Here is a 25,793-nt window from a genome sequence, read left to right as displayed (position 1 = left end):
TGACTGTTTATAAACATTTGTAATTTTATTTAAAAAAAAAAAAAATCACAACCATGAACATTGTTACAGTTAGAGGCCCTCTTGGTTCTCCACAATGATACTGAGCATGCTCACAAGGGGTTCCCATTGTTTAGTCTTAAACAACCATCTTTAAAATAAGAAAAAAAACTCAGCACACTACCATTTAACTTGTTTTAATGTTTCTTCACAAATGGTGAAAAATACTAAAGTACAGACAAGGAATAATCATAATGTTGTGGCCAACATTATAAATATGGAATTATAAATTTAAAACATTTTCTGGTTTAAAAAATAAATCTGGTAGTCAATGCAGCTCTGCGGGTCTCTGCGTCTAGTAGGGCCGGTCTCTGCGCTCCTGACGGTGCTCGCCTCTGCCGGGCAGAAGGGAAGGGGCGGTGGGTTACCACAGTGGTGGAGAGGGGAAGGGGCTGGTGGGTGACATGGCGGTGGGGAGGGGAGGGGAAGGGGGCGGTGGGTGACGACGGGGGGGGGGGGGGGGGGGGGGGCTGGAGAGGAAGCCCAGCCCCAGCTCAGGGCAGCCGCCCGCCTCCCGCCTGGGGCTGGTGAGACCTGTTCCAGGGGAAGGGGCTGACAGCCCAGGCCCCCCAGCTGGTTCACCCCCACGTACTTATCCATCTTTCCAGGTCCTCCTCGCCCGCCTCGTCGTCCTCCCATCTGTTCCATCAGTGGTCCAGGGGGTCCCCCAGGGCCACCTCGTCTTCCACCACCAAAGCCACCGCGGTCCATGCCCCGGCCGCCACGGAAGCCACCTCTGTCTCCACCACGACCGCCTCTGAACATTCCACCAGGACCACCGCGGTCCATGAGGCCACCTCTTCCTCCCCGCATGCCTCCAGGGCCACCTCTGCCACGGTCACCGCCTGAGGGGAGAGCGCAGGAGAGACACTCAGTGCCAGGGCAGAATGCTGAGCGCAGAGGCCTCGTGTGGAGAGCAGGGCCCGCGCTTCCCTCACTGCACACCAGGTCACAGTTCAGAACTGACGCTGGGACCGCAGGTGACCCTTTGACAAAGGTCTGAAACGCTCGGGGGTCCACTCACACACTGATTTTCCCACCACCAAATATGAAGTACAGTACTACCCAATCTGCAGTCCGTAGAATCCAAGGATGCTGAACCACAAACATGGAGGCACAGGGCGGATGGTGAAATTTAAGGGGATTTTTTTTAACTGCACAGAGTCAGTGCCCCTGTGTTGTTCAAAGGTCAGGGCTGCACCTGCTGAACCCACCCTGACCCTGGGCAGCTGGTTACCAAGCTCATGGAGCTAATAAGACGTTTAGTGCCAAGAAACGGGTACCTACCTGGGGGCGGGAAAGGCGGTGGGAGGAAGCCTTCAGGCTTTGGGGCCTTACACTGGTTGCACTCTGTTCTCCAGGCGAAGTTCTGGTTCCCACAGCCCCTGCATAAATAAAATTATATCACAACGGAAATCACCTACCAAACAAGCCACGCCTGAGCAGAAACCACCACAAACACTGAGTCAGGGTCCAACTCCACTCAGAGGATCTGACTACAGAAAATGGCTTTGCAGCCGCAGCCTCAGGCAGCACAGCACAGGACCAGGGTTTGATCCGGCCGAGCGTCTGGACAAGCACGTGCAGGTGGGCCCGAGTCCAGTGGACTGTGTGACCGTCTCCCGAAGGCGCCACGGCAGCTGGTAAGACTGACGGGGCCGCCCACCCCACAGCAGGGTCAGGGTCAGGCTGCTCTGGACAAAGGAAGCCCGCAGGCAGGCCTCTCCGGGATGGGAGCGGGGATTAGTACATACGGGTTGGGGCACTGCCAGTCTCCAGCTCGGTGCTGGACGTTTCCTCCTCCAGACGGGTTCCCCCGGGAACCGCGAGGCCCTCTTGGTGGGAAGCCGCCTCTGTCTCCTCCGCGGCCTCCCATGCGCCCCATGGGTCCTCCAGGACCTCCTGGGCCCCCTGGACCTGCAGTAAGGAAACAGCGAAATCACCTCTTTGGGCACAGCTCTGTGTCCCTGTGGTCTGTCCCTGCAGCTGGAGGACAGGCCTCCTCACACGTGAGGGACCAAAACAGGAGAAACAAAAGGCAGCCCAAGGGCCGACCCCCAGCAGCACGGTTCCCGGGGCGCCCAGCCTCCCTGGCCAGTCGAGCCCTCCTCGTCTTCTGCTGCCAGCACTCAGTACTAGTATTGACTTCACACACCTTTCTGTATCCCTAAGGGGCCGGCTTTCACTCTAGAAACCAAGCTCCTCAGAGACAAGTGCGCCGAGAACGTTCAGAGCAGCAGAGCGGAGCCCAGAGAGCCCCGGTAAATACCTCCTCGGAGCGGCGGCGGCATCCCCCTGCCCTCGCGCGGCGGCATCCCTCCCCGCATGCTGTTCATGGGCGGCTTCTTCCGAGCAAGAGACACTTTAAGTTTGCTCCCTTGGAAATCTTTCCCTAGAAAAAGAGATGAGAACACTCATCACTCCCAAAGTCCAACTCCTACTCCCCTTGAGGGGATCAGGTAAGGTTACACAACTCGTTTTTCACCAACTGCACCCCGTTATCAAACTCAACCATTCCCACTGCATCAGTGTCTTCCCACAATCTTCCCTAAGACTTACAGGCAAGGCCAGAAAAGCCTTAATAGGGTGAGAAGGAGAGCAGGAAGTGGCTGAGAGGAGACAGAACTTGGTGACACTTTCAAGTTGGTTTTGTGAGAAGTGAAATTCCAGAATCAACATCAAAGTCATTATATATATATATATATATATATATATATATATATATATATATATATCTCCGATGCATGGCTGAGGGGTCTGTGGGACTTTCTGCACCTCATGACATCTGTTCTTAGAGAAGCAAGTGGATCTGAGTGAGAATGACTGAAAATAAGGGATCTCAACCCCAGGTCAGCGCCGGGCCCTCGTATGGCTGAGGGGAGCAGGGCAAGCCGCCGCCTGGACACCCCCAGCGCTCCTCCAGGAGCAGAGAGCGGGTTTCCTTGCTCCTCTGCCTCCCTCTGAGTGCTCCTTCCTGCACACCCTAAGCTACACAGAGGGACAGCCTATCTGTCCCTGGTCCCTAGAGCCACATGAAGAGAAAATCATTCTAACAGAATGACATACTCGAGCACAAGACCTAAGGTGACCCTCGCCACACTTGCTCCCAGACCCTCCGTGTGCCCCGAGGAGGCAGAGCCAGGAGGGCAGGGCGCACCCGCCGACCCAGGGCTCCTACCATCAAACCACTCGACAGCAGCTTTGGCAGTTGCTGGGTCTTCGTAAGACACCGTAGCATCGCCTTTGGGCTTTCCTGTTTCCTTGTCCAAGTAAATATGGATCATGGGTTGTCCAGTCCTCTTGTTCATCTAGGCATAAAAGAGCATAATCAAGCTATGACCAGAAATACTAGTTTTCAGATACACATTTGTGTGTCTAGTGATACGTGAAAATATGTATAGAGCTTAAAAGAAGTAAATTATACACATGTACTGATGCCTATGTTTTATAAAGGGCATATAAAGACAGGAAATGTGACAAAATAGTGGTCTGAATGACGGGTTATATAATTAAAAATCTTTAATTTTACAAACTTGATGGTAAACACTACTTTCTTAACTAGGAATAAATCCTACATACCCAAATAGACAACATACTATATAATCCACAAGTAGAAATTTATGATTTACCAACTTTTTATATAGCTGGATCACAAAATCCATTCCAAAACAGCCCATTCATGAAAAAAATAAAAATCTGCAAAACTTTTAAGGAGATAGACTTTACCTAAGGCTTAATAGACAAATACAATGTTAATGGGGGATGGGAGGAAAGCACTCAATATCATAAAAATGTCAATTCTCAAATTCTTATAAATTCAGGAAACACCCTGTGTGTGTGTGTGTGTGGTTTTTGGCTGCACCACGAGGCATGTAGGCGCTCAGCTCCTCGACCAGGGATCGTACCTTCCCCTCTGCATAGAAGCATGGAGTCCCTAACCACTCGACTACCAGGGAAGTCCCCTAACTGGGGTTTTAAACGTCATAAAATTGGTTTGAAAATGTATAGATAGGAGAACAAGAAGTAAAAAGAATGAAACATGAATCTGCCTTACTAGAGATCAAGATTTAGCACAGAATAATTAGCAGAGCTGCTAGCATAGGATCACACAAATTAACGAAAAGTATATATGGAGCCAAGAAACAGATCCAGGTATGGTACTTTCTGTGTGACAGCACTATATACCACCAGGGAAAATGCAGACCTTTCAAAAAGATGTTGTGGAATAAAAGGTCTTACAGATAAAAAACATAAAGATACAACCCAGTAAGGTAATGACTGAAAAAAGTAAGAATTCCTATTCATCAAAAGAAAGTGAGTAAAAAATGTGAGCCTCAGGGAACTCCCTGGTGGTCCAGAGCTGAGCATTCTCTTTCACTGCCAAGGGCACAGGCCCAGCCCATGGCTGGGGAACGAAGACCCTGCAAGCAGAGTGGTGCGATCTCCCACCCGCCCTTTCAGAACTAGCCACAAACTGGAAGACTTGTATTTGCAACAAAGACAAAGACAGGCATTCAGACAATATAAAGAACCACACATAAATCAACAAATGACAGACAACCCGATGAAAAGTGTGTGTAAGACACAAACAGGCGTTTCAGAGAAGACAGGATGCCGTTATAACATTATTAACCATCAAGGAAAAGCAAACTACATTTCCACTTTCTTCTACCAGATTACTGAAAGTTTAAAACACACACACACACACGTGGTTCCTGGTGAGGCTGTGGTGGACGTGCCGTGAAGAGTCTATACTGGTCGGCCAGATACACACCTTAGGAAGCAGCAGTCCTACACCTGGGTATAGTCAGTTCTCATTATTCGTGGATTCAAGTATTTGTCACTCCAGAATCAATACTTGTGGCACTTTCTGTGGTTATTTGTGGCAATAAACAGAAAGTGAAAAACGTGTGGCCGGATGCACATGTTCCCTGCAGAGGAAGACAATGTCTTCCCTCCCGTTCCAGCTCTCCTAGAATGACCAGAGGCTGGAAGCTGGGAGGTCGGGGGCAGTGTTCTGTAACAAGTTCTGGCTCTGGGACTAGTTGGACAACTCTGAATACCAACTCAGGCAAGTCACACTTTTGAACCTTTTTCTTTGTAAAACGAGTAGGATTTATCAGGATGAACTGTGAATTTGTGATTATAATCTACGTGAGATGTGTGTACACAGTTCTGGGGCGATGGCTCGGCATTTACTAATCCAGTGTCTGTAGCAACTTTACAGAACTTACCACCACAAATAAATACAGGATGCCCAAACTTTGAGATTTTGACCTAGGGACCTTCCTCAACCCTTCTCAAAATTCCAGTTTTTCTTAGTTTTCCTCATCTAATTGGTAACCATCACAGTAGCTCAGACCAAACTTTCTAGCCACTCCAGGCTCAAGACTGCCAGGCAAGTTCCTGTCTCACTATTCCTGCTGTTATTCTGAAATCATTCCCCACTTGGACTGGCTCTGTTCCTCATTTTATCCCTTTCCTATTTTGCTGTATTTATTTTCCTCCTTAAGAATTATGATCACTGGACAGAGCACAACTGTATTCTTCTTTACAACACGTTCTAGACTATACATAAACTTTGAGGGCTCTCATCTGTTTGTTCCCAGTGTATGTCCAGAATGGTCTTGCCTTACAGTAGTGTTTTAATATTCTTCAAAATTACGTGAAACAAAATATTATTGAGGTACATCTATAAAGAAAGAGAATGATAAAATTCAGGATTCGAGTGGGGAGAAGGGACAAAACCAGGAAAGGAAGACATATACCAGGCACCTCAAAGGTACTCATAAAGCCCTATTGCCTAAGCTGGGATATGTACACATAAATGTTATTTTTAAAAACATTATAGTCTGTATTTCCTCCCCCCAAAAAGTTCATGTAAATATTCTTACAATTAACTTTATAATTATAAAAGTGACCGAGTTATCAAATATGCTTAAACCATGTTTAGGACTTCTTTTCTATAGAACAGTATTTTTCGCTTTCTGCTTTTTGTATTTTAAGGAGCAAACCACATATGGACAGTCCAGAAGGAAAAAAATCAAGCCACTTCAGAAACTCTCCAAGTCAGTTCTCTTCAAAATGCCCTGTGGTTACAGGTCTGCCAGCCCACAAGGTCATGCTCTTACTCACCTTAACGACTCCACACTGCTTAAAGAAGTCCACCAGGTCATCGAGAGTCACACTGTCGTTCAGGCCTTGCACATAAATGGCACTGTTGTCAGAGTCTTCATCTGGATCTACAGGTGGGCCTTCCCGAGGAAAGGAGAGGCAGTTACTGTCATGTATCCATCAGGGCTGATTAACTAATGGTCACTACCACCTGCTAGCATCCATCACAAAGCCAAGAGGACTACCAACCTTACTAATAAGAAGGAGACGGAACTTTTGGTATATTCTTGTTTACTCAAGATAAAGGAAGCCCTAAAATGCTCTTGACAGCGAGAGTATTCCACTCATCTACCTGGCTGCTGAACTCCCAACACACACTCACTTCTGGGCTATTCAATTACAAAGCACAACATAAATTCCAGGGATTCAAAATTACCTAAATCAAGGTCTGGTCCTTCATCCATGGGTCCTGCCAACCAGGAAAGATCATACAAAATATTATTAGTGCACGTCTTGCAAGCTACAAACCTTACAAACACACATAGCTATCTACTATACCACCGTTTGATGGGGCTTCATTAAATTCAAAATGACCCGCACTGCTAAAATGGAGCAGTGCCCCTTTAACATCTGTGACAGGTTTGCTAGGGTTTGCTTTTCCTTTGCTCAGAGTTTGCTTTTAAACCATTAACCAAATACACTCTCAGTGCTTACGTGCCAAATTAGTGTTAAATTTAAGTCAATTTTTTTTCCTCCAAATAAACCAAATTTTAAAAAGGTACTCTCCCCCATATTACAGAAGCAGTTGCTCAATACTCCAAGTCACCCTTTGTTTTGTAACCGTGGGTTAACCTTATTACCCCTAAGACAGTGCCGGCAGTACCCATTAGTCTCTTTTGTAGAGATCATTTTTAAACCACTTATCAAACTAATAAAAAATTATAGTTTTCTAAAAACTGACTGTATTTTTTTTTTAAACACTATCCATGGTAATACTCAAAAACTTACCACCAGGCTTATTGAAGCCACCTCGCTCTCCAGCGCTGCTGGGGGGATAAACGAAGAAATGAAGGCCTTTCCCTTTAAAAGCCAGTACCGCTCTGAGCCTTGGGGGGGCTCGTGGGGAAGAAGGGCACTGGCTAAACACATCTCCAAACAATGCATCTCTCTCATCTTGTCACTATGCCTTTCTTCAGGGCAGCTTGCTCAAATTTCCTTTATATACAACCTTGCTTGTCTGATTGTACACACCAGTGTGGTTGATTCCTTTCATTTCAGGGGCTGGTATTAATAGTGCAATACTTGGCAAATTGGGGGAAAAATACATCCCAAACACCCACCCCATCAGTTGAAAAACAGGGAGAGCTTGTGTGGAGAGGAGCAGCAAGCCAGGTAACTGCTGTGATGAACCTTTTCATGTTCATAAAGGTGCACCCTCAACCTCTCCCAGGGGAGAGCCAAGTGAGGCCCTGGGCTTCTTAACAATCACAGTTTATAAAAAGCAGGAGACACCACAGTAGAGGCCTACGACAGACACCAGAGGACGCTTCCAGCCGGTCTTCAGCATAAAGCCACACATTGCAGGGCACTAATGGGTTTAACAATCGCTGTGAAAGGAGAATTTACAACAAACACCAAGGCTCCACAGACTGGGGGTGCAACTTTATAGACAAGTCAATTGAGATCAAGACAATGACAGCATAAATCACTGCCTTATGTATTTTGAAAGGGGAAGAATAAGAATTGGGCCTTTTAGGTTTTCTCTTAAATAAAAGGCAGCTCCTCAGTGGGAGGCCTCGCGCTTTTCTAACCAGTATTGCACCTTTAATACCTGAATATACAATTTCAAGCTGTTGCATGCAGCTTTGCTTCCTTTTTAAAAGTACACACCATAAAATGTTCTCTCTCTTTAAACACAAAAGTTTACACTTTAATGTTACACAATTCTAGAGTATTGTACCTCCTCTGGTTCATTACCAAACAACAAGTACGCAGTTACCCAAGTTACAGAAGGTTCCATTTATACAATGAATACATTTTGTTAAAAATATTCTATGTATATTTTTCCTCTCCATATGGACACCGTGTCTAGTCCCACTTTTCATTATGCTGCCGGCTGAGTACTGAGTACGGGTACTTTTTAAGTATTGAAGTGTATACAAGGCTCTCACTTTGTAACCTGTAGCATATAAATGCGACAAAGCATGTTAAAAAGTTTCCACGTTTAACAGCCAATGAAAATATCAAAATACTGAGGCAATGAAAAAGGGCATGTTAACAACATTGAGTGCCTTACCTGCAGAAGACACTGAAAACCATCACCACACCACAATAAAAAAAGAGGGGCGGGGGAGGCTCTTGTATTGTCCCCACAGGGTCCCGCAGACCGCGTCACAGTCTGCTGAGAAGCCTGTGGGGAGAGCCACGGTGTTTCCTATGGCTTCAGCAGAGACTTCTCACTGGGAAAGAGGGAACACCCTCTACTAGCAAAATCTAGCAAAATTAGTAGAATTATTACTTCTGGAGAATTGAAATGAATAAACTTAAAATTGGTTTTGCAATTGAAAAATACTAAGGAGTCTAAATGATTGGAGACGTGATGATAGTGATTTCAAGTGTCTACATCTATTTAAAACATCAGTAAAGAAGTGAAACCTTTATAATGGAATGATATTCTCCAAATCAGAAGACTGATTCTACTTTATACCCAATTACTCATACATTTTTGCATCTTATAAAATGACTTTCTTCCAATAAAGATTTCACTGAAGACTTAAGTTATGCAGAATATGCAAAGCAATATTTTAAACTAGTATTGTTCAGCAGTAAACAGATTCGTTAATATAAAATTTAAAAATCAATTATATATTTAATCTTGAAGTACACTTCTAAAGAAATTCTATTCGGTTTTTCCTTGAACCAACAGTGGCACCAAATCCAATTTATACCTATACCAACATTCTGCATAACTTTTATTTTTACTAGTTTATACAGGGACAGAACACACACAGAACTAAGCCTTCTGGATTATGTTAACCAACATTTCACCTCACCTTCATCAAAGCAGAGACACCAGAAAGGGAAAAGGATGTGGGAGGAGGGAGGGGAAGGGTGGGGTAGCAGATTCATGTTACTCCTCTAAACAAAGTTTTCTAAACCAGGTTGTGCCATCCATCAAAATGGTCAAACCGATTTAGACTTCTCAGAATCTCCACTGGGGAGAGTGCTTCTACAATTATATACATTACTCTGCACAACGCTACCAGACTTCTCTGTACACCAGGTGCACCTCAGGCCATAGTTCAAGGGTTATGGGACCAAGATCTTCATCATTATGTTCAATAGTTCCAAGTATAAACAGAAGTTGGGGACAAACATTGTGGAAAACAGCTGCATTCCTTTTCTGCAGTATATACACCAGGTATTTCAAGACAATCATTCAGAAGCAATTAGTCAAACACCTAGGGTTGTTAGAAGGGTTGTGTGTGTTCCATCCCAAATCTATTACCCAGGAGGCCTTTGGCCTCTGGAAACCAGGAAGGGGACTGAAAGCTCTAGTTTCAAAACCACTCTTTGTTCTCCCCACCCAACCCAGTTGACTGGCACTGAAAAAAGCGAACTGCCTCTACAGATATGCCACAGAGACAGCATTTCCATGTCTGCAAGATGGCCTGGACTCATCAGACTACCCATGGAAATGCAGAAATAAATTCCCCATGTCTTTCAGTCCCTTCTTTCCATTGAAAATCCTATGGATGAAACAAAATTAGGTAAAAGGAGAAAAGGTTTGCTCTTACCCCATTCCACCGCGTCCTCCTCCCCGCCCACCTCTGCTCATGCCTCCACGATCAAATCCCCCTCTTCCCCTGCCCCGGTTATCAGGGCCACTCATGCTCCGGTTCTCTCCTGGTCCGGAAAATCCTCCAGACTCCTGCCCATAAACACCCATGCTACTGGGGTGGTCCTGTCGGAATGAACCTGAGGAAAGAGTCACATCTGTAAGCCATGGATCAGCATTTACACCACTGCTGTTGTACTTTCTCCTGGAATCATAGAATTCTCAACTGCAAGGCACTAACCGAGGTCCCATCTTCTTTACATCTGATTAAGTCCCCCTATCAGTAAGCTTTTTATGAAGTTCAACAAAAAAGGCTGAAGTAATCTCATATAGTTTGCCTAGGAAAAAACCACTCTCAAACAAAAAAAAGACTCTGACCAACAGTTCACAGGGTTCTGTATCCCAAGATGCCTTAAAAAACTGTTCTTTAAACCACAGTGAAAACAAAAATGGGTCAGGTTTCTTGGGGGTTGCTAAGGGGTAGTCTCCATCAAGAAGCACTGCCCATTGTCATGATGAGACACACTCATGGGTGTGATTTAAAGACAACAATCCAGGCAAAGACTAAATTGTGAAGACAACTTTTTGAATTTTTGGTTACTTTTCCACGTAACAACATTCCACAAAAATTTTTGTCTTACGAATGTGAACAAAAAAACAAAATAAAAATACAGTATCTTTTTAACTATAAAAACTGCAAGAGTCTTCAATAGCTACCTGCTCACGCTCTCTTAATGAACTGGGGTGGGCAGGCCATAAGAAAAGCTGGCTTCACTCACTGCATATAACCTCCCCAGAGAGCAGGGCTGGCAGTCTGAAACTTTTTCTCTGGTCAGTTACAAACTCTCTTTTCTCCTAAGGCATACTAACAACAATTAAACTGGAGAAAAGCCAGGATTATTAGCCAGGATATGATACCCTCAAGATGCATCCTGGACTTCAAAAGCACACAGTGGTCAAGAGTGTTTCCCCGTTTCAGAAACTCTAAACACAACCATTCTTATTTGGTTTTCTCTCTTAGCAACTCACTCTGCTGCCCGTAGCTGCTGCTCTGTTGACTATATTGACTTGGAGCCTGGCTGTAGGATCCAGTCTGGGGGGGGTAACTAGTGGGTGGCTGCTGCCCATAGCTGCTTTGTTGACCATAGCTACTCTGCTGTCCATAGCTGCTCGGCTGCCCGTAGGTGTTCTGCTGGGAGTAACTGCTCTGATCATAACTAGTCGGCTGCGTAGAGGAGTAGCTGAGAAAAAAAACAAAACAAAACAGTTTGTTAGGAGAGGCTTGTTATTTTAGGTCCCCCAAGTGTAAGAGACATTCCCAGCATGTGACATAGAAACCCTTAAAACTGTAGTTACTTTTTACATATTAACATGCTGAACTTAAAATGAGCAAAGTATTTTTGTATCTAGAATCAAGTTCTGAATAGGAGAGGGTATTACACAAAACACACACACACACGATGAACCCATCTATAAAATGTACAACCTTAAGACTCCCCCCCCCCCACCTTTACGAAAACAGGGCTCCCCAGGTGGTGCAGTAGTGGAGGGTTAGGAGGCTCCACCTGCCAATACAGGAGACACAGGTTCAATCCCTGGGTCAGGAGGATCCCCTGCAGAAGAAATGGCAATCTACTCTTGCACTCTTGCCTGGGAAATCCTATGGACAGAGGAGTCTGGCAGGCTGCAGTCCATGGGGTCGCAAAGAGTCGACACGACTGAGCACACACACACGCAGGCACACGTGCTCATCAGAACAATAGTTATTCTCAACCAAACTCAAGGCACGTTTGGGAGCCTAGGTGCTTCCTGTATTAAGGGAAGACTGTGCTCCCAGGGAAGACAGACCCAGGAAAAGGCACTGAGAAAAGCGAGGCAGCTCAGTATGGTGTTCAGTTCTAAGGCTGCCTGCCAACATAATTCCCTGGAGTGATGACTTGTTTTCTGAAGGTACAAGGCCACTTGATGTGTGTTTGTGTGGCCACTTTTCTCTTGAGGGTAAGTTTCAAGTTGCTTTGGTATATATATATAGTTCCAAACTTCCAGACATGCCTGATCGTCTATGAATCTGGGCATTAATAAGGAAAAGATGAACAAGGAAACATCAGAATCAAGGTACTGTATGAAACATGAATATCAGACTTATATTCACCTTCACATATGTCAACTAAAGGGAAGGGAAACTAACCAAAGATACTCTTACACAGAAATAAAGCTTGAAATATTAAACTTTAGATGAACCATGATAATGAAAAACAACACAAGGCACAGTACAATTTTAATTCTAACTACAATCATTTTAAGTGTCTGCACCTCCCTCACCACAGCTGTAGAATGTGTCCAACTCTCTGCAACCCCATGGACTGTAGCCCACCAGGCTTCTCTGTTCATGGGATTCCCCAGGCAAGAATACTGAAGTAGGCTGCCATGCCCTTCTTCAGGGGATCTTCCAGACCCAGAGACCAAACCCGGGTCTCCTGCATTGCAGGCATATTCTTTACTGTTTGAGCCACCAGAGAAGCCCCTGGGAAGCTGTTAGGACTCAAAAGCCTCTCTTCACACCAAGTACATCTGTTCAACTTGCCAGATTCAGTGCTCTCAACATGACAGGTGTGGGTGGGCCCTTGGGAAGAAATGCTCGAACCCTGCCCACTTCTGCTCCAAGCTGTACAGAGCCACTTACCATCAGCTGTGCTTGCTTATACATAAGCCAATGAAATGAATACAAAAAGGGGAAATATTAATTCTATCAAAACCAAGTTAACACTCAAGGACACAATTCAGACAGTTCATTTGAAAACTTGCATCAAAAAAATAAATCTGAGACAACCTGTGGTTTTTCCTCTACTTTAAAGAAACCAAAACTGGACACTGTAGTTGCTGGTGTGGCTAATTAAGACAAAATGCAGAACAATAAACTCGTAAGTCAAAAACAAAGGCTTTAGCTTAGCCATTAAGACTGGGGCAAGAATGGACCTTTAAGTTAAACGTTAAATGATTAAGGTAAACTTTCTTTTTGAAAAAATAATGCCCTGCAACTTGATCCGTCTCAACTGCACCTGGAAAATGTGACTTCCATGGTTCTGTTTATCTGCTTTCATGCCACTGTTTCTCATCTGAATAAATTAAAAAAAAAAAACAAAAAAAAACAGTGGTAAAAATGTAGATATTTAGAAGTGTTTTTGACTGAGGTTTTAATGTAGAATATGTGGTCAGGCTTATCCCTGGAAGAGTCAGGTAACACAGTTCACCTGAGGAAGCAAAAGCAAGCTTCCTTGCCTGAAAAAAATCTGCTCTATTATTCCACTAGCTCACTGGCCACAAGAACAAGCAAGAGAAGACTGACCTGGTAGGAGGATAGGATGGTGGTGCTGAGACCGGCTGCATGGGGTAGCTCCCAGGCACCTGGGGATAACTGTAGTTACTCTGTCCATATCCTAGGCTGGGCTGGTTGTAACCCCCTGTGCTAGATTGAGGTTGACTAGTCTCAGCGGGTTTGTTACCATCCTGCGGTCTAAAAGGAGAAATAAAAAAGTGAGACTTTTCTCTTAACACCAAACTCTTGAGTAAGAACTCTATAATCTATGAGCAATAAACAATGTTAGGATTGAGCCTGGAAATAAATACAGTTGTAAAGTGAACTCCATCAAAACCCAATGTTGGTCCAACGGTCTCTGCTGGAAGAGAACACTAAAGATGGAAGAGTCTTAATGACATCCACGGAAGAGACATCAACACGCTCCTTTCATTTCACATCAGCAGCTATATAAGCAATTACAATACTCTGTGCTGCCCATTTAACAGATCTGGGATGGGAAGTGGTTTGTTCAGGAAGAAAATGCCTTTTCTCAATAAGGACTATTAAAGACAAACAAGAAACTTTAACAATAATGCAAATTCTGGGTTAAAGTAACATTTACGTAAGTCTATGGCATCCTCTCATGCTTAAAATGAACTGGGAAGTATCCTTGTGAAGTGATGAAAACCAATCTTAATCCCAAGGGGAAAAAAACCAAAGAGGTTTTTATCACCCCTTAACCCCAAAGTCTGTAACAGGGTTGTAGCAGAGTTGAGTGTGCACTATTTTAAGCAAAGCCCAAGAATCAGCAGGCAGACCAGGGAGGATGTGGAAGTACTGCTTTCTCCAAAGAGCTGCAACAGTTCACAAGCTCCCTCTCTCTGAGGGAACTGACTAGCTATGACTGATCAGGAGACAGATGACTGTTATAAAGTGTGAGGGATTGAAAAATTAAGAAACCAAAAAGGATTACTTATTCAAAGACTAACATAGACCTGCCCCCACCCACCCCCGCCCACCATGGACTGGATACACTGTTGCAATGGAGCATCAAATGGGACCTCAAACATCTGAGGACATTCTAAGTCAACTGAATTGGGACACTGGCGGAACCCACTTAACACTAGCCACTGAAGACTGTCTAAAAGATGTAAACTACTCAGTAGCTCTGATTACTCACTGTGCATTTTAGAAGTACTCTCATGAGTGTTTGCCAGAGCTAATTTCTTACCTCTACAGCAGACAAAAAAGTCTAGGTTACAAGTTGATCTCGTGTTTACTCCCTAAAGTCTTCTTTCAAACCAGAATTCAGTGTTCCTTCCAGACTGTATGCAGAAGCCACCTAAGTGCACTGTCTAAAGCAAAGACCTGAAATCTTCTGTTAAGTAATAATTAATATTGTTTACTTGCTTATCAGTCACGGAGTACGAACTGTTTGCCCAAATACTCACCCGTAACAGGGTACCCAGTTAAGAATTCATACTTGCCTGTGGTACTTAGATTACCAAGCCAGTACACAATACAGAAAACCACATCACCAATGTCTGACTTTTGGATATGGACACAGCCTTTACTGACAACTGAATCATGGGACTGTTTCTTGAAATACATGATTCTACAACCGACCCGCCCCCAACTGAGAACTACAGTGTTTTTCCCAAAGAGAAAGCTATTACCCATTTACAGGGTCAATAAAACCAAAGGTAAAGCATCAAACTCTAAGTCCATCAGTTGTTCTGTTGTGAGGAAACCACACTCTATTTTCATCTGGGTTTAGCAAAGTAAATACAATACCTCCTCGTATCAAAATGCCCATTCTACTGAAACCAAACAACCCACTCAGTGACATTCCTTATTTTGGCCCCTGGATGGCACCACTGATCTACTTAATGATGGGTAACATTTCTGGTGTGACTGTGCTGGGTGAAGAACAGTTAACACCCAAGCAGATCTAAGTAAGCTTTGCAAAGGAACCAAGTCAGGGTGCTCTCAAGGGGGTGGCTGAGCCCTCTTCTGAATGCCCAAGGCTGCAGCGTAGAAGCAGGTGAGGGGGCCCAAGGCTGCAGCGGTAGGAGCAGGCGAGGGGGCCCAAGGCTGCAGTGTAGAAGCAGGCGAGGGGGCCCAAGGCTGTGGCGGTAGGAGCAGGCGAGGGGCCTTACCTTGCAGGCGCGGTGGCTGCTGGCTGCTGTCCATACGCCGGGTAAGCGGGCTGAGTGCCATATGCAGACTGAGCTGCATAGGAGGCCTGGGTGGTAGTAACCGTAGCAGTGGTGGTGTCATAAGCACCAGTGCCGTACCCCTGGACAGGCTGACTGTATGCCTGGGGGGCAGCTGGAGTAGAATATCCTGGAACAAAGGAGAGCTACGTCAGATTTCTGGCTCCTCAGAGATCTGCCTGGACACTCATTAACAGAACAAATTATAAATCACTTTCAAACATTACGATATTTGGCCCCTTTAAATATCTCCCCTTCAGTAAAAGTAGCAACAAACCAGTATTTAAAGCCTAAGTTCTCTGAAAACACTCAGTTTTCAGCAAAGCACCGTCTCTTTTGCTCTAAACCACACCAAACAGAAAGGAAGAGAGAAATGCTGATATAGAAAAAAGGGCTCCCTTTGCCCCCTCCTTTAAGGGATTCAAAAGGGGACACAAATTCTACACTGGCTTTGCAAGCAGGCCTTCTTAAACAAGTTTTTCAACTAACTACTTAAGTATCCCCCAAATCTCTAAAACAGGAATAAAATGCCCCAGAAAGGGAGGTAAAAGACATATATTAAAGTAGCTGCAAAATAAGGATCCAGGTCCAAGTTTAGCATTAAAACCTATCATTTGGAATTATTTGCTTTCAGCTCCAAGCATCATGGGCAGTTCAAGTTTAAGGAAACTGGAAATTGTGGAGAAGATGTGTTTAATTTTCAGTGAGATGTTAACAACTGATTAAACACTCTTTAAGAACCACTAATTTTCTTTTGGGTAATAAACTACTAAGAAAATGCCAGTTACCAGCATTACATTAGTAATAAAGACACACTACAAATTGTATCTGCTCACGTACATATGACCAACAAAGGTTTTCCTCTTTGACTTTTTTGATAAATTATCTTAATACTCCCAAAACACACTGAAAGTTAATGTTACATTTTACATAAACCATTTGAGATGCTAGGAGTCACCAAGTCACCCACCCCACTTCTCTCTTATTTACCTACTGTGAGCAAATGAGCATTTTCCCTGCTAAGCAATGCTGGAGGTGGGCTTCACAGCCTCCCTGCCGTGTCCCTGACCAAGTGTTACACACCTGTCCTTGTGGGTGTGCAGAGACCAAGCTCGGGTCTCTCCCTAGTTCCTGCCTTTGCCACACCAGGCGGGGTCCACACCCTTTCTTTTCCTTTTTGCTGCACTGTGCACGTTGCAGGATCCTTAGTTCCCCAACCAGAGAGTGAACCCAAGCCCCAGGAGTGAAAGCCCCAAGTTCTAACCACTGGACCACCAGGGAATTTCTGGGGTCCATGCCCTTCCATCTGGAATTTGGGCTTGGAACATGACAACCCCCGAACCTGCAGTTCCTAACTTGAGTCCCTTTCCTAGAAGAGGTGTCATGATCTTTCCTGATGCTTGGCTTTCCTTATTCCTATTCAACAAGCAGTCAGCCATGCAACAGAGTCAAATCTAGTACTCAGCATTTATGTCTATCAAAGAAAAATCCAAATCTCAATAAAGCAAAAAAGTTTCAGTACTCATAACAAACCTCAGTTAGAACAGTGTCCTCACTCTACACAGAACTTACTAGCCCCCCCCCCAAAAAAAACCAATTTCCCTCTGTGCAATCTAAAATGTACCCAGTCTGTAGCACAGAATACTTTCTTCTCTTCAAACACTTCAGGGCAATTCTGAAATTAATTATACACAAAAACAGTAACTGCCTTCTCAAATATGTTGGGTTGAAACGTGTATGAAAGCATATTTCACAAAACAGGAGTCCCAAGCACTGGAAGTTTTTTGAGTTGGCATGTTATTCATCTCAACTGTTTATTTAAAATTTCTTTGCAGAATCCTAATGTCAACCATATAAAGCACTCATTTATTTAAATTTAACTGGAATCTAATTCCACCTACCCTATTACTCCTACACAGATTTTTCCCCTCTCCATGACAAGCCATTTTTAAGATTTATAAAGACAACAATTAAAAAAAGCAAAAACTGATAAGGGCAATAACTCATGTCATAAAAACATCCATCAACAGACCCTTGTAGTGCTGAAAATTACGGTAATAGACATTGGATTAATAATCTTTTAATTAATTTGTAATACCCACACAAGCAGCCAAGCAAAATGAGCAAAAATTAATAGAACAAAATGACAATAAAAATGACCAATATAAAAAAGACAACATATCTACCATGTGGTGATGAATTTAAGAAAAAAGAAAGTAAGAAACATCACACAAACCACCAGAATTTTTGTTCAACTTCAATACAATCTAAAGTCTAATATTTCCATTCCAATTAATAAGCTAAGATTTATATAGCTCCTCCTCATGAAGTTTTATTTTAAAATATTCAGGAAAAGAGTCTTTTTATATATTTATTCCAGTAATTATCCAGTGACTTTTGTGTGTAAAGGCAGAATGAAGTGAGGGAAAAAGTGCTCCGTGTGCGCCACAACACCACTACTGCTGGGGCCCCATTTGGTGTGGGTCAGCCTCAATTTATTCACCAGGCTTAATTTTAGTTCCTACACTCGCAAAGTTGATGGGAGAATTAGGGGAGATATGACAGGTCTTCCATAAACTACAAAGTGAATACATAGCTCTACAGAACCTAGAAACTGTTTCCTACAAATGACTTGATCATGTTCTTATAAAATGATTCAGAGACTCCAAAAGCTGTATTTTTTTTAACTTCAAATGACACTTGCTTTTAAAATGAGTTAAAGGTAGCTAAAAACATCTAGTTGTAATAAATCAGTCACGGGGAAGTAAAGTGCAGTATACTGTATTGTATACTTAGAAGTTGTGGAGAGAAGATCTTAAAAGTTCTCATCAAAAGGATGATGTGTGCGTATGTGTTGGGGGGCGTGGGGAAGGATGATGTGTGGTGATTCATGCTGACTGGTGGTGATCAATTCACAATACTCACAAACACTGAGTCATTTTGTTGTACACTTGAAACTAATGTCATATATGTCAATTACATATCATTAAAAATGTAACAGCTTGAATATGTAAAGTTCATCTCATAATTTCAAAATTCTGTGTTAAAAATACAAACTGCAGAATTTCAGTTCCAGGTTTTTCTACAGTTGCCAACACCCACAGAAAGTTTACACACTTCCCATCCTATTCAATGATACGCATTAGGTAGACTAGGAAATACATCCCATCAATCCATGACACAGTCACACAATGAATTAAATCATAGGTGAGTTTCTCCCTGCCAACTCTGGTAGACCATATATAACTTGGGGACTGAAGATAGTTTGAAAAGTAATATTCTCTTACAATAATAATGACAAGAGTGGGTGGGTGGGGAAAAGGTAGGGATCCTGAAATGTTACACAGTATTAAAGATAAAAAAGTTATTGTACAATTTTCACACACTCCACTTTCAACCCCAGTATTAGGATATAATTTATTCTAATTCTTAAAGTAGTTCATTTTTTGCTCCCTGAAATGCTGTTACATATATATTTAAAACATACTATGGATTAAAAAAACATCATTAATACTTAAAAGGAAAATAAAACATGTCTGGACTGGAAACCAACCAACAGACAAACGTAATACATGCAGGATGGCAATCTGTTCCTCTAAACAAATCTAATCATGCAACCTATCCTTGAGGGAACAGGGGGAAATCAGCTGGGAAGTAGTCATCTGAAATACCTCTGAGAAGGTGAACAACTATTATTAAGGCTTGACACAAAATAATGTAAAATAAAACAAAGCAAAATCTTTCCCAAAATCACATAAAGAAAAAGGACATGGATCTGCAAATGGCACCTGAAGCAATTTTCCATTAGCACCTTGTTGTGTGTGATGTTAAAAAGTTTGAGGGTTAAACAAATGAAAACACCTAAAGGGTTAACATTACAGGGTTAGACAAGATGGAAAGCATTTCCCATGCAAGAATGAGCAGGATAGTCAAACCTGTACTGGTCCCTTCTACTGTGGAAAGCACAAAACAAAAAGTAGAGGGCACACTATCAGATGAAGCAAACAGATGTGAAAATCAGTGCGATTTTTAAGCAGCTCGGTTCAAGAAGGCTCATTCTTACCCAGTATTAGCATTAGCACAATCTTTTATATATTCTCCATTTTGTCGTGAGATTATTTAATACACTGTATAAGATAGATAAAAGAAAAAGTTCTTTTTTCCTTTGGAATTTACCCCACCCACATTCTATTAGAGATCCTTCAAGAAGAATGTAACGAAAAGGAAAAACAAAACAAAAAACCCAGCTCCTCCTAAGAATAAAGGATTCCCAGACGCCAAGGTATCAACTAGAATATATACCCAAGAGCACAACTAGCAAGTTCCTTAACAAACACCCTAGGTAAGGTGACCCCAAAGTCTCCCAGGGTCTTACCAGTGGGAGGCTGTCCATAAGAAGTTGCATAGGCGGTCTGCCCATAGGTTGCAGTGGTCTGAGCCTGGGTATAGCTGACATCAGTGGGCTGTCCATAGGTTCCATAACTTTGCTGCCCATATGCCTGCTCCAAGAAAAAGAATTCAAAAACTTCATACATGAATCTAGCATTTTAGCAATAAAATGGACTAACTTACTTCTAAGTTCCTAAATTGGAAAACCAAAGTAAAAAATATGCTTTTTAATAAAAAGATTAAAAAAAAAAAAAGACGAGATCACAATATCTTGAATGCCTGTTTCCCCTTATCTAATCCACTTGTATTTTCCTAAACTACAAAAAAGTTCCTGAGATAAGTAGGTAAAAATCTCAATTTAATGATACAAGAAATTAACAAGATACCCTCAAATGATGCACAATGAGGGAAAAGATGTATAATTGCTAGCACGCAGTGTAGCAGTTTTAGCAAATAGAAACAAATGCTAGAAAAACAAAATGAAAAGAGAAAAAAAATGAAAATGGGGCTAAAACCTGTCAGACAATTTTGAAAACTGGATTTTCAGCATGGGACAAAAATTTACAAATTATCACACCACTTCAAAGAAAATGAGGAATACTACATATGTCCTTTAGATTAGTAAAGCATGAGTACTGAATTTTGAACTTAGACATCAGTAATACTTAAAACCTGGCAAGGTATGAGCTGTTCCTTCAGATATCAGTAAGATCACATTCTAGATTTGAATGGCCAGTTATGTAAGATCTGCTAGAGACATCACATTCTGCCTGTCCTAGAATCTTTCCACAACAGAGCTATTAGTATTCTTTTATGCCACAGACCATTTCAGAATTTGAGGCAATCTTGAGAACACTAGGTGGCTAATTTCTGGTATTTTTTGGCCTAAATTTTAAAACAGGCTCACGTACTAGAAAGAGCTCAGAAGCCCTATAGTTAGGCAGCCATAAGAGCTGACCCATCACTTACTGTGCAACCACTGGCAAATGGTGTAGTATCTATGCACTACAATTTTTTATCTGCAAAATGCCATATTATCACCTTCCTCTGCAAAACTGCTGTACAATTAAGTTAAACAAACACAAAATATGTAAAAGGAACAAGCATGGAGCAAAACCCGTAACTTGAAATAATACTAGAAAGGAAAGGAGAACTAGCAACTCCCAGTTTGAGGATGGTTTCATTACAACGGCACTCCCACTGTGAAAGTTTAAATATCTGCATTTTATGATTTCAAACACATTATACTTTTCCATTACTTAATTTTTGAAAAAGATTCATGCTAGCTATTGTTTTAATGGCTGATGGAAACAGTTTACTTGGGGATGCAGCCACATATAATTATCTTAAAAATTACCTGGGTAGTCTGTGCATATCCTTGAGTGGGCTGGGCGGTGTAAGCACTGTAGCTGTAAGAGAAATTAAATGCAAGAACTGAATACAGACCATCCAAATTCCATTACTAAATTCTCTACAATTAGAGGAGGCTCTGTATTCTAAAAAAGCAACCAATCACACCCAAAGTACACTTGTAAAAATCTGACTTACCCCTGCTGGGCTGCAGCTTGGCTGTATGTACTATAATCTAGAGAAAACAAGAAGAGAATATAGTGTGAAGCCAGAATTTACAAGGAGGAAAGAAAAAGGAGGGAAGGAATTCAGGCAGCAGGAAGATGAATTTTTAAATACCGTACCGAGAGGACCACAGGACAACACAGGTCCAAATGAATATCTCTTCTCTCTCAACACCAAACCAAAAATAAGTCTAAGCCAGTTAAATTCAGAAAATTTGAACAAAGTGCTAGTGAATGAGGTCAAGATCAGCTGATTTGGCAAAGATACTTTGCATGTTCCCATGACTACAAAGCCTCCCTTAACCCACTGGCTGTCATTTCAAATACATGATCATCATCCTAAAACTAACAGGAGACAAGATAAATATAACAGGATCCAAAATTCTACCCTCAGGAGGCATGCAACAATATAACAATGTTTAATAGTGGAATGGTTACATCAGTAGCTGCATCTCCTCAAAACCTAGTTCAAAAAAAAAAAAAAAAAATCACTCCCTTAACAAGTTAGACCACCCATAATTCCCTAGGAAGGCTGAACAGAAATGGCAGAAAATGATACACGTAATCCTGCAAACCCCATTCTAAAGGGTTTGCTGACCCTATGAGGGGTTACATCTATAATTTTAAAACAACCCACGTTACAAATCCCACTGAAGACCCGAACTGGCAGAGGAGAAAGCATTTAATCTTTTGGTTGAATAGTTTGATTTCCCTGGTGGTCCAGTAGTTAGGAATCTGCCTTCTGGAGCACAGGATATGGGTTCGATCCCTGGTCTGGGAACTAAGATCCCACACGCACAGGGTGGCTAAGCCTGTGCACCACAACCAGGGAGAAGTTTGCATGCCGCTATGCAGATTCAATGTGCCGCAACTAAGACCCAGCACAGCCAAATAAATATTCTTTTTTTTTTAATCTACAAATGCACAAAAAGGGACTTAAGAAAAAAACCCCTCTGGTCCACTGAGGTGTCTAAAAATAGTGAAAATAGAAAATAAAATTGTTAAGAAGCTTTCGTGGGAGAAGCAAACATTTATATATACTTTTAAAAAATCCTGCCCAATTCTCTGCTCTCCCTAAGAACTACTATCTTATTCTATTAATATGTCAGAAGACAATACCGCCATTAAGGCAGACCAAAGGGTCCTTTCTTTCCAATCAGAAAGTAGTGCCTTATCTGAAAGCAAAAGCTGACAGATCTTCACAGAGGGGTTTTCTAACCTCACTCCAACAGAAGCCTGCTTCACAGTTCACCTGGCCTGCCCCCAGAGCATTCTGCTGAATCCATCTCTTTAACTTGGCTCATTTTTCACCTCTACACATAACTTGACCACTTTCCTTCCTCTACACCCTTAACTCAGAACCCTGAATCATCAACATTATCAAATCAACCACCAAAGGCTATGTATAATGAACAAATCAATTTGTTCAAGACAATCTTAGCTCCATATGTGACATAAAAATTCAAATCACTTCTTTAACGTTTTAGTTAAAAAATAAACACACCAATGAAACACCAAAAATCAAATATTTCAACCTACATTCTACTGAGGCTTCTGTGTGAGGAATGGTTCTATATCACTGAGATGTAAGTTCAATGTTTGCAGGAGAACTTTTACACAACAACAGTTATGTAAAACAAAACTGGCAAAGCTGACAAGGAACGATGAATGATCTCAGATCAATGGGAAACCAGCTGATTTAGTCCCACACCGCTGGGCTAGGGGAGGTGGTAAATGTGTTTCACGAGAACTTATGTTATCTTCCTACAGCATACAAACCTTTATATGGCCTCAAAAATCTACAGTTACACACTGGTTGGATTATTTAGCAGTTATAATTATTTTTTTTAATAACTCCCAAACGTGTAGCTAAAGACTACACTAAAACACAGGACAAGTTGAGAAGAAAGGGGGCTATGGGTGGGGGCCTCCAGAGTGCTATGCCAAGTCACTTCAGTCGTGTCAGACTCTTTGTGCCCCTTTGGACTGTAGCCCACCAGGCTCCTCTGTCCATGGGATTCTCCAGGAAAAATTACTGCAGTGGGTTGCCACGTCCTCCTCCTGGGGATATTCCCAACCAAGAGTGCTAGCAATATTCTATTTCTTGGTCTGAATGGTGGTTACTTGGAAGTTTCTTTGCTAAAGGGGACATATACTTTAGGTACTTTTCTAAATATGCCAAATAAGGAGGAAGAAAAGCTAAGAATATTGCCCAATGTGGTGGCTTTTAGAAACTTCAGGCAGTCACGATTCGAACTGTTCAGAGTTAGGAGCTTCAGACTACATCATAAGTTAAAGTCACTTTGGGACAACTCCGTGAGAGCTGTAACATCAGAAACTAAGGGCTCAAAAAGCTCTTCAAAGGTCTAGCCTAACCCGGTCACCTTGAAGGACAGGGCACTGAAGTCCAGACAAGGATTCCCTCAAAGTTCCCCAGGTCAGACCTGCTGTCTACATAAACCACAATTGCAATTCTAATAAAGTATGCAGCGGCCACCAGTACACAGAGCTTGAGCAAAGGAGAACGAAAAACTGGCAGGTCCACACACACACACTTAAATACACACACATGTGTACTCCCCAAACTTTCACGGGGAAGGGAGAGCAGCACTCTCCCTTACAAACTCCTAACACTGCAGGGAAGAGGGAGGAGGAAAGGGCTCTGAGCAAACCATTCCCCACCAGGAGGTGTCCTGGACGGTGGTTGTTTCAGAGTCCTTTCCTCCAGGGGCACTCTGTACCCTGGCACTAACAGCCAGCATCTACCACATGCTTGTGTACAGACCACAAAGCTGGGGAGAGTTCTGAAGACTGTCCTGCCCTTGCTGGATTCTGGACCCTTTTCGGATTAAAACTCGGAAGGACCCAAAGCTTTTCCCATTTTCCCTCTTCTCTAACTGCCTGCAAGGCCTGGAGTCAGGCTGCCTAAGAACCACCCCAGAGGCAAAAATCGCCCCACCCGATCCACAACCGCAGTTAGTGCACGGTCTGCAAACTCTCTTACACACCCCGGGGCGTTAAGGACCACCCCACACACCAAATTACAGATCCCACCCCGGCTTTCTTTCAAAGGCCAGTCCGCGCCTCCTTCCGCTCTGTCAGACCACGAAATAAACAAGCCTCTCTCGGCTTAACCTAAGCGAATAAACGTGCGAGAAGATTACTTAAGCATAATTCAAACGCCGACCGAGGACTTTTGTTTCTCCTAAATCAAAAAGGCCAAGAAATGTCTTTCGGTGGTGGATTCCTAGCCTTGAGAACTGGGTTGGCCTCATTATACAACAGGCCTCCCTCCGCGTTTGATGAAAAATGGCCCTGGGAAGCCGCTTAATTGCTTTTTGTGGCGGAAAGAAGGACTAATAATGGTTTAAAAAAAAAAAAAACTTTAAGCAGCAGCTGACTGGGTAGTTGTAAAGCGGACCGTGGGGTGGGGGCGCTCCGTTTAAAGCCCAGTCGGGCAGAAGTTCGGCTTGGGGGCTGGAACCCGCCGAGGAAGGCAATTCGGCAGCCCTGGACGACGTGCCAGCCGACCCGGCTTTAAGGACGACGGGGCTCCGGCTCACAGGTCGGCGCCCTTCAGCTCACAAGTCCGCGAAGCCTTTTTACGTTTGTTTCCCCCCGCGCCCCCCCCCCCGGGCTTCTCGGTGAGGCAGAATCGGCCTCGGGCCTAGGCTGCGGCCCTGGGAGTGGGGTTGTGGCGGGGAGAAGTCAGAAAGACAGCGGGCCTGCCGCTTTTCGAGCCGCTACCTGCCGCCCGCCCCACCTCCAGTTTCGGGGTGCCGGGCCCGAGGCCTGGCCAAACTCTCCCGTCCCCACCCCACGCGGGGCCCCGAAGCCTCAGGCCCCGCCCACGTGGCGAGCGGCCCGGATCTCGGGGCCCGACCGCCGCCACACAATGGAGGCCAAAGCAGGCCCCGCGCGCCCCCGCCGCCTCCAGCCCCCCGCGCGCCGGGGGCGCCGGAAGGTTCCAGAGCCGGCCTGCCCGGTGGGGGGAGGGGAAGGCGCGGAGGGGGACGCCGGCCATCGAGCTTCTCAGACCGCGGCGGGTACCTCACACCCTTCTCGGGAAAGCCCACTCAGTCGTCCCTGCCATCCCCAAAGACGAGCGGCCCCCAATCTAGGCGTCCCTGCCGTCGGCGGCGCGACCACAGTCCCACCACGCTCACCCGTGGACGCCATTTTCTCTCCTTCCTTCTCGTTCTCTCAACGTCCGTCTCCCTCTCGCTGTTCCTCTAGACGCCGCACTGCGCAGGCGCGAGACCCGCAACCTCGGGCGCTACCATCGGGCTCCCGCCACGGGGGTGGGG

At 43.8% G+C, this 25,793-nt stretch overlaps 1 protein-coding gene across 5 annotated transcripts; it reads right to left on the bottom strand.

Moving 5' to 3' along the window:
• Positions 1 to 25,720, bottom strand: EWSR1 (EWS RNA binding protein 1). 5 transcript variants are annotated; one of them, XM_005218075.5, is made up of 17 exons: positions 25,653 to 25,720; positions 21,461 to 21,497; positions 21,270 to 21,321; positions 19,899 to 20,025; positions 15,467 to 15,653; positions 13,356 to 13,523; positions 11,039 to 11,250; positions 9,969 to 10,149; positions 7,180 to 7,217; positions 6,608 to 6,640; positions 6,193 to 6,311; positions 3,236 to 3,365; positions 2,327 to 2,449; positions 1,812 to 1,974; positions 1,345 to 1,442; positions 650 to 902; positions 1 to 392 (listed from the first exon to the last, which is right to left on the bottom strand). In XM_005218075.5, the coding sequence occupies exons 1-17, from the start codon at positions 25,663 to 25,665 to the stop codon at positions 353 to 355; spliced, it is 1,974 nt and encodes a 657-aa protein (XP_005218132.1). In that variant the 5' UTR covers positions 25,666 to 25,720; the 3' UTR covers positions 1 to 352. The 5 variants fall into 5 exon arrangements, with proteins under 5 accessions (XP_005218132.1, XP_005218134.1, XP_005218133.1 ...); XM_005218077.5 differs by having other exon boundaries at positions 7,180 to 7,214; XM_005218076.5 differs by having other exon boundaries at positions 19,899 to 20,022.
• Positions 25,721 to 25,793: the final 73 nt, after the last annotated feature.

The sequence above is a fragment of the Bos taurus genome, chromosome 17 (genome assembly GCF_002263795.3).
Source record: "Bos taurus isolate L1 Dominette 01449 registration number 42190680 breed Hereford chromosome 17, ARS-UCD2.0, whole genome shotgun sequence".
In the NCBI taxonomy this organism is placed as follows: domain Eukaryota; kingdom Metazoa; phylum Chordata; class Mammalia; order Artiodactyla; family Bovidae; genus Bos; species Bos taurus.
Note: the sequence above shows the minus strand (reverse complement) of the source record. Positions and strands in the feature narration are given on the sequence as shown.

Bases quoted from the DNA above. Each gene is read 5' to 3' on its own strand.
- EWSR1 (XM_005218075.5), bottom strand. The intron at 3,366-6,192 runs GTGAGTAAGAGC...TTTTATGCCTAG, and splicing joins AGCAGTGTGGAGTCGTTAAG to ATGAACAAGAGGACTGGACA. The intron at 1,443-1,811 runs GTATGTACTAAT...TTATTTATGCAG, and splicing joins GACTGGCAGTGCCCCAACCC to GGGCTGTGGGAACCAGAACT.